This window comes from Parasteatoda tepidariorum, chromosome 8 (assembly GCF_982258835.1).
Source record: "Parasteatoda tepidariorum strain Cologne lab strain chromosome 8, Ptep-v5.0, whole genome shotgun sequence".
Classification (NCBI taxonomy): Eukaryota; Metazoa; Arthropoda; class Arachnida; order Araneae; family Theridiidae; genus Parasteatoda; species Parasteatoda tepidariorum.
The window spans coordinates 86,997,165-87,010,027 of NC_141762.1; the positions used below are offsets into that span (position 1 = coordinate 86,997,165).

Consider the following 12,863-nt stretch of genomic DNA (forward strand, 5'->3'; position numbering starts at 1 on the left):
GTTAAATGTATACCGGGCAGTGGCAGTGAACATTAAAAACATTGATGTAGAGCAGCGTTTGCCAAAACTGTGACTTGTGTACCCTTTCTAAATTTTTCATAACGCTGTGTACCACCAATAAAAAAATGAATGTATTTTTTACTATAAAAAATTGCACAAAAGTTAAAACTCATAACTGGCTGTTGATACCACTAATTATTAACTGTTAACTCTGCAAAAAATAGCAAATAGAAAAATACGCATTCGTAAATTTTCATGGCTAGCTTTATTATTAAATAAAATTTTCTGAAATTTTCGTTTGTTGCAAGACATTTTGCATAACACGTATCCCCGCTAAACTGTTCCCGTACCCCTGGGGGTACGCTTACCACACTTTGGGAAACACTGATGTAGAGCATACCGGGCAGTTGCACTGAACCTTAAAAAATTGATGTAGTGTAAACAGGGCAAATGTATACCAGGCAATGGCTCTTAACTAGACCTAGCATATATTTCGGACATTTACCAAAGCGACTATGTTATTGTCAACATTCACCGGAAGTTACCAATCAATTTCGGTCATTCACAGTAACATAAATACACGTAACTAAAAATAAAATTCCATTACTTTACACTACTTGGTACAACGGTACCAAGGTATACTTTACCTTATAAAGTTTGATTGATAGATGAGTTTAATGACGCAAGAGTAATTATTCAGTTTTACAATGGCACCCAAAAGATTACGTACTAGGTAAATGGCTTAAGTAATCGAAAAACAAATATAGCAAAAGAATCTGGATGAAACAATTAACTGAGGCGAATTTGGGATGTGGAACCCGTGCTTAAAATTGAGAAGTTTTTTGAATTAAAAAACTAGTTTAAAAACTGAAGGCTGGACATTTAGAAAAATGACTTGATGGTAAAAGATGAACGCATTGCAACTTCTCTATTGTTTATAAAAATAACAATTTTCAACATTAGAAATTTGCAGTAAATCACTAAAACACAATTTTAAAACTTTTTTCAGATTCTTTTTAGTCGTTTCTGTATAACCCTTACTTATATATACCTACAAAGATAAAATAGTTCTTGTTTTTAAATGAAAAGGAGAATTTATTGGCCTAAGAGCTGTATTCGGTTGTACTGCACCAAACAAACGATGTTACGCATTCTAGATTAGTGACTTAAAGTGTAATAAAATAAGCTTGACCCAAAAAGTTAAAGTAATCGGGAAAAATTTACTGGACTCTCTCGGGGTCTTAGGAAGCATGTTCTAGTAAAAGGTAAAACCCTAAAATATGCAAAATTTTAGAATTATTTTTGCTTGCACATTAAATACGATATTTTTACTACTACTCGGAAATATTTCATATCTTGAGCAATTCTAAATATACATCAGTTAGAGTGTAATCATTAGGTCAAACAACGGCAAATTTCGCTCATTATGCAGATCCCATTTTCTGACGATCACGAGAAAAGCAGTGCCCGTGTTCTTCATAAAGAAAATAGCCGAATAAAATTTATACGAAAAAGCCAAATTCATAAAACAAAACAGATTCATTTTATAATAAAAAAGGGTCAAAGGTAGATATAGAACTCACGCAAGTGTTGCAGAATTCCTGTTACTTTGATAGGTGGTTACAGCCATGTAATGAACTCCTTTCAGGGTCACGAGATCAAAATCCGTTTCACCATACAAAGTAATTGTCTGCAGATTTTCAAAACCACGACCTTTTCTCAAGTAGAGTCGAATCCAGGTTTGGTTTCTTGCTGATTGAAGGATGATGAACCATTGCTCGTCGTAATAACTGAAAGCCTGAAAACGGTAACAAATTCCCCGTTTAATATATGTAGGTAGGTATACTTTATTTACGTCGCACTAAAGCTGCACAATGGGCTATTAGTGACGGACTGGCAAACATCCCTGATTATGATCTGAAGACATCCATCAACATTTGATCCATCAACATTTTGATCCTCTGCAAAGGAGATCGCATTTGTGAGGCCACTTCCACAGTTTAGATATAGATCAAGGATAATTTATCCAGATCCCTGCTCCCATGGTACTGCTCAGCAACTGATCTCACATTTTAGAGTCCACAGATTTTTTAACACTTGAAAGACTGAAACTTAGTTTATACCTATATTGTCCAAAAGCAGTCAAAATGACTGGATTGTGGAAGAATAACGAGAAATTTGTTTAAAATTAATTTTTAACATTTTTTTATATTATTTACAGTTATATAGAAAGTTATTAGTAAATATTAACAATAAAAAAATTATATGTTGTACAAAAAGTCACAAAATTCCAAGAAATTGTGTCATATGCATAATTGTTATTCCAATTGAAATTAAAAAGCAGTCAAAATGAATTTCTTACGCAATCTAGTGTTAAGCTCATATAATGCATGTACTCTGGTCTTCGCAGATATGAGGAGCAAGCCCCGACCTCTCCGGGTTCAATCCCGGTCCCTCCAACAACTGAGCTACAACGGCCTCCAGTTTATTATTTTATATTTGTACACACATTTAGAAAACTTGAAGTTTTAATATTTAACACAAAATAAATTTCAAAAATGTATAAAGTTTACAGAAAATTGTCTAAAATTAAATTATTACAGCTGGTCTAACTATAGGTCATGACTTCGGAAATTCACTATGGATACTAATTTTATTCCTTAAGGGTATTAACCCCCCAATATCGTTAGGCTTACTGACCAACAGATTCAGGGAAAAATGAATTACAAAATGCAAGCACACTTTATATACTATTTAAATTTATATTTCCCAATGAGACTTAAATATTTTTCAGTTAAATGTGTGACAACATTCTAGACTTGACATTTTGATTTTAAAAAAATGGTTACCGATACACGCGATTAGGCACTTATATTCAACGAACTTATTTCAGATGAAAAGATCACCTTCGCTTTGATGGCGACTTCCTCTTCGTAGGAACTGGCAATTATCTGTCCGTGTCTGTCGTCTTCAGCAGATAGCTGGAACAAGATCAGATTGCCTTCCTCAGTTCCGATCAGCACTTGCCTTTGTCCTTGATGTTCAACTGGAATCCAGAACGTGAGTTTGTAGTCAGAGAGGTAGGGGAGTTCTTCGGTAGTTGCACTTCCAACGCGCATCTGATATGTATATGAGGCATCTGAAATGAGGCTCTTATTAGATGGAACAGTATCAAAACAATGTAAATAAACATGTAAAATTTATATTTGTGTAATTTGGACAAATAAAACAAAGAACTTCAAGAGTTCCAAATCCATGAATAATGTTGAGTAAGAAGAAAATTGAAAAAAAAAAATTAAATTAAAAGATAAATTAGAAACAATTCTGCGTCAAAGGGTTAAAAAAGGAAAAAGTTGTGTTCGCGTTATTACGATCACTAGCTACCCATTGGTCAAATGCTTTTTTTCTGGTTAGACTCCGCTAAACTACACAACATGGGTTGCAAAAACTGTCTCAATCGATGTTTGTCGTTGGATTGGTTTTTAAATCCTGTCTATGTACGTGTCTCAAGACTTCACAAAATACTTTACCTTCTTCAGAATTCAAATTGAAATCAAATCAGTCAAGCCAGTAGTTATAAGTTTATAATAAAAAAATATAAAAATACTTTAAGTTATTATGTAAATAAATTAAGAATACTTGCTAGTGAAAATAAAAACAGAAGCTGTCTCCATAGCAACGCATGTGCACTGTTTACAATTACTCTTGAACACAGTTGAAAATAATGATGACTTCTAAAGAAGTTACGCACACCAAAACACCCATTTTGCCAATGGGTAATATGTACTCTTGTTGCTTGAATGTGAATTAAAAGCGTATACAGTGCACAAAATAAATGGACCACGCTAAATTACTTTTAATCCAATGATCGGATCTTCACTTTCTAGGACTCAGTGTCAACGGTTCAAAAAAGTAATTTCAAATATTAGCACAAGCGATATTTTAAGTTACAAAATTAAGACAAAAAACGTACTTTCTGTAAATGAACATAACTTTTTTAGACATACTTTTGTTTCTGACCCTCAAAATATAAAGGGTTGCTGCAATTTTGGAAATATGGTCCTTATAGTTTGGTCAGAAGAGCGGACCCTTCAATGAGGATTTTATTTTTGCGTATTTCACCATATCTCGAGAACTAAGTGAATTGAAAAATTTTTGAACACAAATATAAATTCGTTTCGTAATTGTGTTCATAAAACTACAGATATTTCCATGCAAAATGTAATTTCTAGTAAATATTTTATTTAATAATCGAAAAAATCTTAGATTGTCAAGTCTACAATTTTTTGCACACTTTTAAAGAATGCAATTTTAAATGATAAAATGTAAAGTTTAAGCGAAATTAGTCTAATATTATTTTCCTGAATCAGGCGAATCTTTTAATTCTGAGAAAACTAAATTTGAAAATATGACTTTGAAAATTCGATCTCAAGATTCGACTGATTTAGATAAAACTACGTAATTTAAAATTGCATTCTTTATGTAAAAAGTTAAATGTAAAAACAGTAGATCTTACAATTCAAATTTTTTAAACTACTATTAAAATAAAAATATTCGTTAAAAATTACATTTTGCATGGAATTATTTTTGGTTAAACGAATTTTATAGTTGTATGTAAAAATTCGCTTAAAAAGTTCTTTACTAATGACGAAATATGCAAAAATTAAAGTTAACATAAAAAGGTCGAAGATTTAGACCTCTCATGTTCAAACTATTGGGACGATATTTCCCTGATTACGGCAACCCCTGATACATTGAGTCAGAATTCTAAATCCGTCAAAAATAAGGTATCTTTATTCAGAGAAAGTACGTTTTTGTGTCTGATTCCTTAAGTAAAAATATAATTTGCTCTAATTAGCATAATTGAGGTCATCCCCTTGAACAATTTAGTCCAGAACAGGCCCGGACTGGCCAGTAGGCAGACCGGGCAAATGCCCGGTGGGCAGGTCTGACCTGAGGGCCGGTTGGGCCGAACCAGCAGCGCAATTGTTTTTTTATACATTGCATGAATTTCAAGTAATATTGCGCAAATATTAATAATATTAAATAACATATATATGATATATGTAGTAATAATATTGTTTTAATGTACAGGGTGATTCAGAGCATGCGTGCCACCCATTTTCTTCGAGAATGGAGCAAATAATCGATTTGAAATAAAAAATCTAATAACTAAATCGACCCCAAGGAATTCAATAGTGATATTGTTAATTCCCGGAAGTATCCTGCCTGAATCACCCTGTATTTTATAACTTAATATTAAATTAGTTCCTGGAGATACTGTTAGATGTCGTTGTTGACACATGATAGAATCAAATAAATAAATAAATGTCCGACTGGGAGTCTTTAGTGCTGTGTAAGATTCTCTTTCTTTATTATTTCCAGTATTGCACAAACGTGAACTTTTATTTTATCCAGTAGAATTTTCTACAATGTGTGACTCTTCACTAAACTTTTAATCTAATGTATTGTTTTTATGTGTTTTTTAAATTCCATTTGGTAAGTACCTATCTTTAATTTTTCTTTCTATATTGTATAGGTATTAAGTTCCAGGGGTTTCCTAAGGATCGGTATCGACCCCCAACCGGTCGAAGGACTTTTAAAGGGGGTCTATAAGGACGAAGGGGTTATGGGGGCCTATAGTCGAATTTGTACCGTACTAAAACATTAAAAGTAAAAACTGGTTTAACCTCAGAATTCAATAGCATATCTCATCATCATCATAGTTGGCTAGACAGCAGAATGTGAGCCAATGCCTTCCTCAGAAGATTTCTCCTCGACGACTTCCAATTATTCAATAGCATATCTATTTGAATACACTATACACTTCATTGTCTTCTAACAAAAATAGTAGTAAAGTTGATATTTGTTTGTATACAAATTGACTAATACATATTGTATTTATTCATGCAATATTTTTTCATATTTTGATTGGAAAATTAAAGAATTTTTATGAAACAGCTATTCTTAATGGGCTCTGAATCTTATAAACTGCTAAAGATAAATGTCTGTCATTTTCAAACTCAGATTCAACTACAAAGCCGTTATATGTCACATTGATTACAAGTTCAGAAACTATACAACAAAATTCAAATTTCAAGCCAGATATCCGTGCAAAGGCAAACATATTTTTAGAATCATTTTGCAAATATGAAACAGTAATCCCCGCCAAAATATTCTCAAGAATATTTGAATTAACTACACCGCTCTCCCAATATTTGCAAACCTCTGGTTTAGACATCTTAAAAGCTTTTGGAATGGTATCACAAACGTGTTCAGAACTAAAAAAAAATAGTGAGAGATTTTGAAAGTGTACAAAAAGTTACAGATGATTTTATTATTCGCGTAAATAAGGAATTTGAAGAAACTGAAATAGAAATTCAAACAAAGTTTCCACAAAAAAGAGTGAAGAAAAGAAAATTGATGCCGGTTGAGATAGCGTCGAATGAAACAGTTTTTGATGATGAAACCACTGCATTTAAGATAAACGTCCATAACATTATTTTCAGCACAGTTGTAGCGCCAATGGAACGCCGGTTTCCCGCAAATGGAAAATTGTACGCTGATTTTTCCGATATAGATCCGAACATTTTCCTGAAATACGTCTTAACAAGCTTCAATCTGGCGAACTAAATGAGTTAAGCAAACTCTTGCTAAAATTTGACGAAACAGCTATAGGTGAAAATTTGAGGATTGAACTAAGAAATTTAGCTTTACAGTGGGAAAAACTGAAAAATTCAGACCTAAAAGATTATAAAATAATCAGAGATGATCATTCAAATGAAGATAATAACGACTTTACTTTGGAAACAGAAGAAGAAGTAAGTCTAAAATGTGAAACACGCAGTGCGTGCAAATATTGTGTTATTTGTTGCTACAAGATATTACTGAGATACAATTTATTGACCAATTCCTGCAATTTAATTGGTTCAGCATTAAAATTTTTACTAACATTGTCAATAAGTCAGGTGGCTTGGGAAAGATCATTCTCCACATTAAAAGTAATTAAAAATCGAATGAGGAGTACTTTATCTTCGGATAATTTGAATGCTCTTATGGTAATGGCAATAGAAAAAGAATCTATTAATGAAATTAGACAGCGACGACATAATCGATAAAGTGGTAGAAAATAGTGAGCTTCTTCAAAACTCATTAAATTAAATTTTTATTTAATGACTTTTGAAGAAGCATTAAATCTATTTTTAAAAAAATGTTTAGATAAATCATTCATGTATGTGTAGTATAATAAATATTTTTATTTACTCTTCATCTTTCACCTTCTTTTTGATTTTATCAACCTATGTTTCCTCATAAGAACCATGTATTTTAAACTGAAATATATTCTATAAAGGATTATTAAGCAATTTCAATCTTCTTTCTTACTTTGATAAATTAACTTACGTTCATGAGAATTTATAAGTAAAAAATGCCTAAAAATGATACATTAGGAGCCGCGTACGCTTCGCGCACACGGTGTTTATCTGAAATAGAGGGCCGATATCTCCAAAATGCCCGGGCCGATTTTAAATCCCAGTCCGGGCCTGGTCCAGAAGTAGAACAAAACAGTCCTAGAACATGAAAATCCCATTATTTACACTAGAAAGAGAAACTTAGTATATACCCGTATTGCCCAAAAGCAGTCAAAATGACTTGATTGTAAAAGAATAGAAATATAGTAACGAAATTTGTAATAATTTTTTTAATATTTTTTATATTATTTACAGCTATGTAACAAGTTTTTAGTAAATATTAACCCTAAAAAATTATATGTCGTACAAAATTCTAGAAAATTGTGTCATGTACATCATTGTTTTTCTAATCGAAATTAAAAGCAGTCAAAATGACTTGCTTAGGCAATCTAATGTTAAATCAAAAGTTATCCAAGGTGGTCCGTTTTCTATTTTGCGCACTGTACATTACTTCTAATATAGAACTACCATCTAATATTAAAATACTTCAAAATGTCTTCTAGATAAGTTGTTTTTCTTTTGAGAAAGTTGATTTAATGCCAGTGACATAGATAAATAAATTTCTTACCGTGCGAGGCTTCAATTTGCCTTTTCTTGCGTACCCTCAGTCCTTCCAGAGTGCGATGGAGGTCCATCTTGAAGTTATGAACTTTCGAAGATAGTGTCTGTATTTCGCCATCATGGGCAGCCAGCACTATTGTACAAGTGGCAGGGATTAGGACACTAACGATTCCGAAAATCCATGTCAAAACGTTCATATTTCCTAAAACATTTAAAATCCAATTAGATACTAATCTATTATGTAGGTTTTGGGAGAAAATCTTAAATTTTTAATGATAAAGTGAAGGATAGTTGTTAAACCTATCCTTGACTTGTTAGTAACAACTTTTGATTTTCTTTCATAACTATGTAACATGATTCATTATATTTTTATTACATTTTGTTCCCGCAAATGAAAGTCCTCTTCGGTCATAACTAGCTAACGTACTACTGATGAAGCTAACGTACTACTGTACTACTGCTAACGTACTACTTCGCTATACTTCGTATAGTATTAAGTTAACGGAAAGAAACCACTGGTTATTTAAAAATTTAATTTTGTACTTGTTTTTAAGAAATTTAAAAAAAAAGAAAAAAAACAGCAAACAAGTTCTACGGTATATGAAACGCTCAACAGTTCAATTATAACACATGGAACTAATTATGCATAGATTATCGGAAGAAAGCTTATGAACATATTTTTGCAGCAACTTTTAAAAATATTGATTTTCGGTCCTACCTAAATTACAAGAGAATTTAAACTTTAGTTCAAAACACGAAATATTTCATAAAGTACTTTTTATGCAAAAAAAGAAAAAAAATCAGTGAAGATTTTTTAAAAATGTTTATTAAAATTTCAGAAATATTTATTTTTCTTTAATAACAAAGTTAAACTCAAGAAAACACCTTTGGTTAAAAGATATGTGATGTAAGTTAACAAGATTGAGATTTTCATGTTTGTCTAAACCAATGTTTCCAAAAAGGGTAGACATTTTCTAAGTCTTGCTTATTCTACATATCAGAAGTTTTCTGTGTTTAAAATATTAAATTTTAATATTTTGGATTTTGATGAAGTCTTCAAAAACTAATTTTTGAACATTAAGTTTTTGTCAAAATAATTTATATTTTTCTAATTCATGAACAAATTGGCTACATTTTTAAATCTCCATTACAAATTGCTCACATTTTTAGATTAGAAAGAGTGTTTCCGACCTTTCGTTCCAGTTGTGCTTAAAAAACTCAAAATTCCAATGAGTGCAAAATGTCTAGATTCAAAATTAAAAACATTTTTTTTACATTATACTGTGTACATACATGGAATCACAACCTTAATAGAATATCCTGAATAAATACTCATTCCTAAGCACTTAAGTTTAAAACATTTTATCAGGTGCGAAATAAAAAATTGCTTTTTTCCCAAATGGTAATTTTCCATCAGTTTCTAAACTACATACCTATTATTTTATATAAATAAGTACGCTGCATAGAGCAAAGCGTGGCTATAATTTTTAACTTTCAGATTGTAGACTAACATCAATACTTCAGGAAAATACTTTAATCATAATAAATCATGATGGAGCAAGTTTAATTTAATCTTATTTTTAAGTGTATCAACACTAATTTGTTTATCTCTATATTCTAAACTAAAGCTTTATGAATCCTTAAAAATAAAATTTAATTTTCAAATATTTCTAATATCATTTCAGGGAAAAAAATGAACAAAAGTCAGTTTAAATTTTCATGCAATCTTAAACCGAAAAAAGCAATTTCTCAAGTAGACACGAGTCAATTCTTAAATATCCTACAAAATTTTTGCAAACAAAAATTAACAAAATTTTAAATAAAACTATTTTATTTATTAAATTTATCTGACTTTATAATTTTATTAAATACCCTAATTTATGTATTGAGATACAATGTGGACAATAGCACAAATGCTGAACTCCAGCACAGTATTCAATTTCAAAAAAATCCATATGGTGCTATAAACTATGTCTGAGGAAATAAAAGACAACCAGAGTAACTTTGAAGAGCCAGTGTTCCGCGAATTTAACATAAAGGTTTTTTCATGCGAACAAAATTAAAAGCATTATCTCGACATCTAGATAATTCTAAATTTATCTAAATTTCAGTATGTAATAGACTGGAGATAAATGCAAGAAGTTTTATAAATAATATCTACTAAGAATGACACAAATGAACGATATACTTTTTCACAGAAACTACCACTTTAAAACTTGATTCAAGCATAATATAACAAGCGGAGCTACAAAATAAAAATGCTATTTAGTGGTTCAAACACACTATTTTGCACGTTGGGATACTAAAATATATATTTTTTACACTATAAGGAAAAATAACACGCAGATGGTTTAGAAGTAAATACTAGATCTTTTAACTCTGAGAATTAAGAAAAAATAAAACGATAATTTGAGTTTTTAATGAAAAAAAGCTCATTAAGTTTTAAGAATTATTTAAGCTAAGAAATTATGCACTGCATTACAAATATTTTACTAATTAATTCGTAAAAACTTATACAAAACTTGCATCTATTCCAAAAAATAATACCTGCCTGAAGGCTGCCTATCCAGAAACAAAGGTCCTCACGCACTGGTTAAGAATGCTACAATGGAAGAGAGCAAAAATCATCCAATCTATTTCATCATTAAAAACTGTTGCCAGATTTTTCTGATAATTCCTATACAAAATCTCGTTTCTAACGAGCTTTAAAATACCACAGGTAAGTATCGAACTGTTCGCGTACCGAGCGTTCTGAAGCATGTAGATAACAGACTAGATAACCGATTTTAGTGTGGAATAATTTTTCATTCTTGCTTGCTGTTGTTTTTTCCTAATATTTGCTTTTTGTACACGAGCTAATTTAGTACGCAAGCCCGCGAAACTTATAAAATAGAGAACATCGAACCGAGAACGTTTATCAAGGACTTGCAACGTCGGTTCATCAAGGACTTAAAGACACTACCCTATTGCCTGTATATCAGTGTACGGAGCTTCGATATCTTGGTCACTTCAATGACTTGAAACAATTGTTTTTCTCAATCAGAACGAACACATGAAGGTCGTAAGTTCGATTAAGGTTTTTCAAAATATTGTGCTGTCTTTAAATTCGAAATGGTCCCGCAGTGGACTGATCGTTAAGACACGGTTCCCAGCAGATCACCGAAGTCAAGCATCACTGGCTACGGTCAGTGTGCGGGTGGGTGACCACATGGATCAGTCTGCGTAGGGACCGAGGGTGTGCGGTATGGGTCCTCGTTAAACTGTGCTACCGTAAAGTGCTCGACTTCGCGCGCAGGTCGTCGGGCTACCGAAGCGGCGGTGCCATCAACTCTGAAGAGGATCAAAATTGTGATGGCATGTCTTCGGATCATCCTCAGGGAGGTTTCCCTGACCATCGCCAATAGCCCATTGTGCAGCTCTAGGACGACGTAGATGAACCGCAACAACAACAACAACATCGACTGAGTGATCGTCTGAAATAGGCAGATAAATTTTAGCTTCCTAACTGCGATTAAAAAAAAGAAAAAAAAAGACGTCAAGGCTCGTCACAAAAGCTTCAGATAGCTCTACGGCCGCAGACAATTGGAGTGACATTCATCAAATTGTTCCAGAAGATAGAGGGTATTGAGTTTGGTTCTCATTACAGTCTTGGTTGCTTCTTCTCCTTGTATCTACAGTCATTTGCTCGACAAAAATTCAGGAAAACGAAAAATTCACAAACGAAACCTGAATTAAGCATGCAAGAGTGATGAATGAAATTTAATTGAATCATGATTAATATGTGTTTAGAAACTAATATTCCAGATTGCCGTCGTTGTCGTTGTTAACTTACGTCGCACTAGAGCTGCACAGTGGGCTATTGGTGACGGTCTGGGAAACATCCCGGAGGATGATACGAAGACATGCCATCACAATTTTGATCCTCTGCGGAGGGGATGGCACTCCCGCTTCGGTAGCCCGACGACCTGCGCGCGAAATCGAGCACTTTACGGTAGCACAGTTTAACGAGGACCAATACCGCACACCCTCGGTCCCTACGCAGACTGATCCAAGTGGTCACTCACCCGCACACTGACCGTACCCAGTGATGCTTGACTTCGGTGTCCAGATTGCAAAATAGAAAGTCTAATTGGGGCCTCTCTGGCCGAGCGGTATCACCGGCCAAATGCTGTGCAAAGTGTGGAGGTAGAGGGTTCGAATCCCACCGTAACCCCGGATGTATTCTTCGTGGTGTCTGCCTCTGTGTTGTTCTATATGTCCTTCAACTTAACAAAGGTTTATAAGCCTAAATTGAGCACACAAGCCTGTAAATGCATGTTTTTTCAATAAATCAATAAAGAAGGTCTTGTTGTTGATGTTGTAGTTCATTTACATCGTACTAGATCTGCACAATGGGCTATTGGCGACGGTCTGATTGTGATCCGAAGACATGCCATCACAATTTTGATCCTCTGCAGAAGGGGATGGCACCCCCGCTTCGAAGGTCCGACGACCTGCACGCGAAGTCGAGCACTTTATACGATAAAACTGTTTTACGAGAGGACCAATACCGCGCACCCTCGGTCCCTAGGCAGACTGATCCAAGTGGTCATCCACCAGCACACTGACCGCAGTCAGTGATGCTTGACTTCGGTGATTTGCTGGGTACCGTGTCTTAACGATCCTAACATGATCGTTAAGACACGTGAATAACATGAGGAAGGTATCATACCATGCTCTGAAATAAAAGAAAATATTTCTTTTTTACAGATTTCTCATGTGAATACAACATTACCGATTGTACTTCAATCTTGCTAAGAAAACAAACTATATGTTTGTTCCCTCAAAGTACAT

General features: G+C 33.3%; 1 protein-coding gene across 2 annotated transcripts in view; it reads right to left on the bottom strand.

The window, feature by feature from the left end:
- LOC107442643 (uncharacterized) overlaps positions 1 to 10,799 on the bottom strand; it is a 52,858-nt gene extending 42,059 nt beyond the window's left edge. The window contains exons 1-4 of one of the 2 annotated variants that reach the window (XM_087169260.1): positions 10,578 to 10,799; positions 8,038 to 8,232; positions 2,907 to 3,139; positions 1,584 to 1,798 (exon numbers count right to left, since the gene is read on the bottom strand). In XM_087169260.1, the coding sequence (XP_087025386.1) occupies positions 1,584 to 1,798; positions 2,907 to 3,139; positions 8,038 to 8,227 (638 nt within the window). In that variant the 5' untranslated portion in view covers positions 8,228 to 8,232; positions 10,578 to 10,799. The remainder of the gene's footprint in view (positions 1 to 1,583; positions 1,799 to 2,906; positions 3,140 to 8,037; positions 8,233 to 10,577) is intronic. The other variant, XM_087169261.1, reaches the window with a different exon arrangement.
- Between the last annotated feature and the right edge of the window lie 2,064 nt (positions 10,800 to 12,863).